The sequence below is a fragment of the Bombina bombina genome, chromosome 11, assembly GCF_027579735.1.
Source record: "Bombina bombina isolate aBomBom1 chromosome 11, aBomBom1.pri, whole genome shotgun sequence".
NCBI lineage: Eukaryota > Metazoa > Chordata > Amphibia > Anura > Bombinatoridae > Bombina > Bombina bombina.
Window position 1 is genome coordinate 188,949,017 of NC_069509.1, and position 6,751 is coordinate 188,955,767.

Here is a 6,751-nt window from a genome sequence, read left to right on the forward strand (position 1 = left end):
ATAACTCCACCCACTGGCTGGATGTGATAATTGCTGCCCTGTAATACACTTTATTTGTATATGAATGTATTTTTTTTTCATCAAAAATTATTAAATATTATGAATCATCTCCATTATTATTATCTTAGCAATATTTGCTATGGTAGAAATATAACAGAGTACATGTATATATATATATATATATATATATATATATATATATATATATTTATATATATATTTATATGTATATATTTATATATATATTAATATTTATATATAATTCAAGTCAAACTACTCAGTACATACGAATAATTTACTCAATTCAAACAAAATGTAACTATCATTGAGTATACTGAATTTATGCAGTTATGTTCTAATGTTGCCAGTACACATTTTATGAACGTAAATATTTCATGCTGAGTGCATTTAAAAAGCTCCTGAATTATTTAGCTGTAAAGTCAACTGATAAACTAATCATCTAGTGCACTGTGTAATAAACACAATTTCAGCTTTACTGTGTCTTTGCGTTCCCTTGAGCAATCGCCTAAGCAGCCAATACGAAAACTTGCAACGCCAGCGCTTTACAAATGCCAATTTTCTTTAAGTGCTAAAGATTGGCCCATTTGAGTCACCATTAACGACGTACTGTAAGCTACTTTCTAATTAAAAAAAAAAGTTGAGGTGGAAATTTCAGTTGAATTGCTTTCGATCCGGGTTGGGCCACCGCATGTCATGGCTCCATTTCACTGAAATTATTCCCTTTTACAGATGACTTCATTTGGTAAAATAAACACCATGCATCATCATTAAGCAAGGGACACAAATTAACTATTCCAACTCGGTTACAAGGTTATCGTCCTTAGTTATAATATATATTAGCAGATGGTCTTAACACTAATGTTTAAGATATTTATATAAAATTGCATTTAACATATATATATATATATATATATATATATATATATATTTATATATATATATATATATATATATATATATACATCAATACATATATATATTTATTTATCTATATATATACTTATGTATATAAACATAAATATAAATTTAAATATGTTTACTTAAATGTATTGTTTTATTTTTTATTTTATTTTTATAGTAAAATGTTTGTTCAAAAATACTTTTTTTTAATGAATTTTTAGTCAGTTTATTTATCTGAAAAAAGGCAAAATTTTAAGAAGAATAACACAGATTTTTTATTGAGGGGCAACTTCCAGGTTTTACTTCTTTGCAGATAAATGAATGAGTTATTCTCTGACAAGCAAAAAGTAATTATTCAAGCCAACAAGTCAACAAATAAAAATGTTGAATATCAACGTCTACAACAATAAAAATAAATACTTTGAAGAAATGAAAAAATTATGAGAAGGAAAATATATTTTAAGAAGAAAAAAAATCTTGAATGGTTGGGGCCGTCAATTCTTTAAGGGGCTATAACTGGAACTATAGTAAAAATGATGACATGTAAATCTCACATTTCCATATTGATGAGTTATTTGACTCTTGAGAGGTTATTTACACTGACAACCAATGAATGTATCAACATTTGTTCAATGGAAAATAAATCTGCCCTAAGTTTACAAAAGCAAAACTTCAACTGCTTTACATTACATTATATTTGTTATGCATTTTGGTCCATTTATTCCAAGACAAACTTTCTTTTTGAAAGCTTATTGTGCCAAAAATATGAACGTCAGCCAACATTATTTATTTTTGCTAAAAAACCAAGTGTTCTTTACTCCTATTTTTATAGGAAGCCTGTTGACACCTCCTACATTAATAATAATATGTTGTTATTTCTGAGGGGAAAAAAATTACTGGCAACTAAATAACATTCTTTACTACATAAAAATACATTAAAAAAAATGTTTGTAAAAGTAAAAACTTAGAATCCATTTTACATGTTAAATACTTTGGTATGGAGTTGAACTATGGAACATATTAAAAATAATGCTTAGTATGTTTGCTTGTTTTTTTATTTGTATTTATTACATTTGTAAAGAAAGTTTTTTTTAAACTTTATATGTATTTTCCTTTTGTTAACTTATCTATCTATCTATCTATCTATCTATCTATCTATCTATCTTTTGGTCTGTCTGTCTATCATCTCTTTCTCTCTCTTTTTATCTATCTATCTATCTATCTATCTATCTATCTATCTTTTGGTCTCTCTGTCTATCATCTCTTTCTCTCTTTTTATCTATCCATCTATCTATCTATCTATCTATCTATCTATCTTTTGGTCTCTCTATCATCTCTTTCTCTCTTTTTATCTATCTATCTATCTATCTATCTATCTATCTATCTATCTATCTATCTATCTATCTTTTGGTCTGTCTGTCTATCATCTCTCTTTCTCTCTCTTTTTATCTATCTATCTATCTATCTATCTATCTACCTACCTACCATCTCTCTCTCTTTACTATCTATCTATCTTTGTATATTTTGTTCTTTAGATAACAGCAATGGTATTGATGTAGTATCAACATATTAATAGTACTCTTGTTATAAGTTGCTTACAATATTTTGTTTAGCATATAAAGAAAATGAATGGAGTATGGCCAGTGTAATAGGAGATATGTTATAGAGAAGCTATCTAGATTAAATGAGACAGGACAAAACAATCAGACCCTGAGACATAATGTAGATTTAATGCAGAGAAACCTTTGCATGTGTTTGCACCAATTCACAGCAGGTAGAACTTAAAAAAAATGTTCTTAGCTCAACACCAGAGAGGAATTTGTTCCAGAATATTCAGATGACATTATTGAAAAATTGCAAATACAGGTTTTTTTCTTTGCAGAAAGAATAAATGAATACAAAACTATACAAGTGTAGGTGACTCACTCTACTCATTGTGGGAGCTGTGTCCACTTATCTATTATTATTTTTTTAAGTTTTGGTCACTTGTTTATTTTTATTAATCCATAGTGCAGCGATCTTAATGCAGAATAGTATAAAAGGTAATCAAAGCAATAATGGTACTTTAATTATCTCAATTTGTTTTGATGTATTTATTTCAACCCTGGCTAGAAAGTATTTTCCTTCTTTAACCCATTGTCTGCCAGATGGTTACAATAGTATGCACTGTACTGCCTCCTTTTCTTTTGGTAACCAAGGGGTTAAAGGATGTTGTTTAATGTTGAAATTATAAACTGGATGAAGTCACATGAAAGGTTTGGTTATAAAGAGTAGTACATCTCCCACTAAATAACACAGCTAAGAAACACATTATTGGACAAGCTGTGGGTGAGATTAAACCCAGGGACAATTTGTTGTGAAATTTAAAAGCCAGTGTGGTATTTATGATAGGGGTAAATAAAAAAAATAATTTCTTCAAATTGATGCAATGAAAATTTGTCAATCTCAAATTCAGATTTTGAATGCAAACACATGAAATTGCTGCCCTTCCCCCAAGTAAAAAGCACAATCTATGTAAACATAAATCTTTTAGCTTGCATATATTAGAGCAGGTTAAAAAAGCATCAAAAGCCGTTGTATGCACAGCAGACGAAGCCAGTGTTTATATTCCCCCTCGTGTCTCATTAATACCCAGGCTGGCGAGAGCACCAAGTAAACTTCCACTCATTTATAGTAGCTACCATTTTACACTAAGACATTATAGTAATTTTATCAATAAGAAATGCACAAATAAGCATTACAGTTCCTATAACACAAACATAAAGCTAACAAATATACATGATTTTTATTTACAACAGCAGCGTCATACAAACTATACAACAACACAATACAAAATCACATTTAAATTAAATACAAGGTCAAAATAGGACATAAAAGTAAAAAAGGTTTAAACTTTGTGCTTTTATATAATGTGCAATGTAATATAATAAGATAAAACATTAGAAAATAGATGTGCCATAGAAGCGACCTACAAAAATAAGAAATTAGAAGTGCTATGGTAATAATAATGATAGATAGATAGATAGATAGATAGATAGATAGATAGATAGATGAAAGATACTAGATAAATGATAAATAGATGATTGATAGATAGATAGATAGATAGATAGATAGATAGATAGATAGATAGATAGATGATAGATAAATAGATAGATAGATTTTATATATATATATATATATATATATATATATATACTGTATATATATATATATATATATATATATATATATATATATAGATAGATAGATAGATAGATAGATAAATAGATAGATAGATAGATAGATGAAAGATGCTAGATAGATGATAGATAGATAGATAGATAGATAGATAGATAGATAGATTGAAAGATAGATGATAGATAGATCGAAGATAGATAAATGATAAATAGATAGATAGATGATAGATAGATAGAAGATAGATAAAAGATAGATTGATAAATGATAGATAATAGATAGATAGATAGATGATATATAGAAAAATAGATGATAGATAGATAGATAGATAGATGATAGATGATATATATATATATATATATATATATATATAGATGATAGATAGATAGATAGTTAGATAGCTAGATAGCTAGATAAATAGATGGTATATAGATAGATACATAGATAAATAATTAGGCAGATAGATAGATAGATGATAGATAGATAGATGATAGATAGATAGATAGATAGATAGATAGATAGATAGATAGATAGGCAGATAGATAGTTAGATAGATGGTAGATAGATAGATAAATAGATAGATAGATAGATAGGAAGATAGTTAGATGATAGATAGATAGATAGATAGATAGGCAGATAGTTAGATCGATAGATGATAGATAGATAGATAGATGATAGATAGATAGATAGATAGATAGATAGATAGATAGATAGATAGATAGATAGATGGTAGATAGATAGATAGATAGATAGATAGGAAGATAGTTAGATAGATGATAGATAGATAGATAGATAGATAGATAGATAGATAGGCAGATAGATAGTTAGATCGATAGATGATAGATAGATAGATAGATAGATAGGCAGATAGATAGTTAGATAGATAGATGGTAGATAGATAGATAGATAGATAGGAAGATAGTTAGATAGATGATAGATAGATAGATAGGCAGATAGATAGATCGATAGATGATAGATAAATAGATAGATAAATGTCTTTAGGTCTGTATGCCTTTTGTTAGGTTACGTAGCATTGTCTTGCGCAGTAACCATAATTTAGTAAAAAAGTAAATTATTTGCACAGATCCTTATATGTACCAGTCTTGGTGTACAAAGGTTTCTATTGTAAGATTTTAAGTCTCAGGTGAAGGATTTAATACAGTGACGCTTCAGAAGAGATTAGAAAACAGATTCTCTTTTTGAGGTTAATTCTAAGACATTTTTACAAGACTCATTTAGATCATTAATGTTCATGCATCATATTTTACAGACAGCTGCACTGATATTCACAAACATAATTCTCTTGCTTAAGATAAAAATATTTAATTTCATTTTAAAACCAGACAACACTTTTATAAGAAAATAACATTTAATTTGTGTTTTAAGCCAAATAATAAGCTTCAGTTTCACTAAAGTATGCAGTCACATGCACAGTTCTGGTAGAACAAAAAAGCAAATTAATCTATAAGACTAAATAATGAAATTAAAATATCACTGACCATCACGAAACAAGAAGAATCTATACTCTAGTTTAATGCTCTGACTGCACAGAATATCTTTTCTCTTCCTATTATGTCTGGAAACTGCCTGATTTACAGAAAGTGAAAATGCACAAAGAATGGTTTTAATGATAATCGATTCCTATCGTAACCATAAACTCTAGCAATGCAAGGTTGTATTACTGAAAATCTATGATGATCTGCTCAATCCTTCCTTTGCTCTCATATATTCAAAGACCAGAAATGACAATAAAATAATGAAAATGAGGACATTACATTTACAAAATGATGCAGAAAAGCAGATGCATATGATATAAACATGCACTGCTGCTTCTGAAGTTCACACAGCAGCAGAAGAGGTGAAGCAGACGCAATAGGGCGAGAGATACAGAAAGAAGCACTTACCTGCTGCAAGTACATGAAAGTCAAGGCACAAGACAGCTGTGGGCACATGCCCACGTTAGGCAGTGCCACGCAGGTTGCACCCGTCAGAGGATGCTGCATGGTGCTCTGAAGTCGACGCAGGACGAGGGAAGGGGCTTGCATGCAAGCACGTTGATCCTGTCTTGACAGCAGGGTTTAAATCTCTCTCTTTCTTTTTAAAGTTGATCTTATTTAAATCTTTCTCTTTTTTTTAGTCCTTCTTTAGCTTTCCTAGCGTTGTAAATATCTGTTCATTTGTCACCTAAGGCAACAAGACAAATTCAAACCGAAATGGTTTAAAACTGTAGAGAATGAGATGCTTAAAAAAAGACGAAGGCAGAGGTTTAAGCGAAACCTGCAGCTTAATGAAGAGTCACTGGGACTCCTGTGACAGAGGAGATGAGGCACCGTATAGCTGGCTGGCTGTGACTAGCACATAGATTGACTCACAGAGCACAAGCGGCTGCTGGTGCTGATGAAGCAACTGCCTCTCATTTGTCAGATGGGTCCTAGGGCAGTCAGGGCTTACCACTCACCAAAATTCAAATACTGCATTTCTAAAATCCCATGGGAGGGTGGAGAGAAATAGAAAGAGATAAGCAAGCAAGACAGAGCGCTAAGGACTAAATGAGAGACTGCATGCATCATAGAGAGGCGTGGGATTTGGCCAATTAATGCTCTTATCCAGCTGGGACCGGGGGTCTATTATCATCTCTTTTACATTTCTGTTGGTC

At 30.2% G+C, this 6,751-nt stretch overlaps 1 protein-coding gene across 1 annotated transcript in view; it reads right to left on the bottom strand.

Annotated features, from left to right (window-relative positions):
• RBFOX1 (RNA binding fox-1 homolog 1) overlaps positions 1-6,330 on the bottom strand; it is an 874,306-nt gene extending 867,976 nt beyond the window's left edge. The window contains exon 1 of the mRNA XM_053694366.1: positions 6,000-6,330. Within this exon, the coding sequence (XP_053550341.1) occupies positions 6,000-6,140 (141 nt within the window). The 5' untranslated portion in view covers positions 6,141-6,330. The remainder of the gene's footprint in view (positions 1-5,999) is intronic.
• Positions 6,331-6,751: the final 421 nt, after the last annotated feature.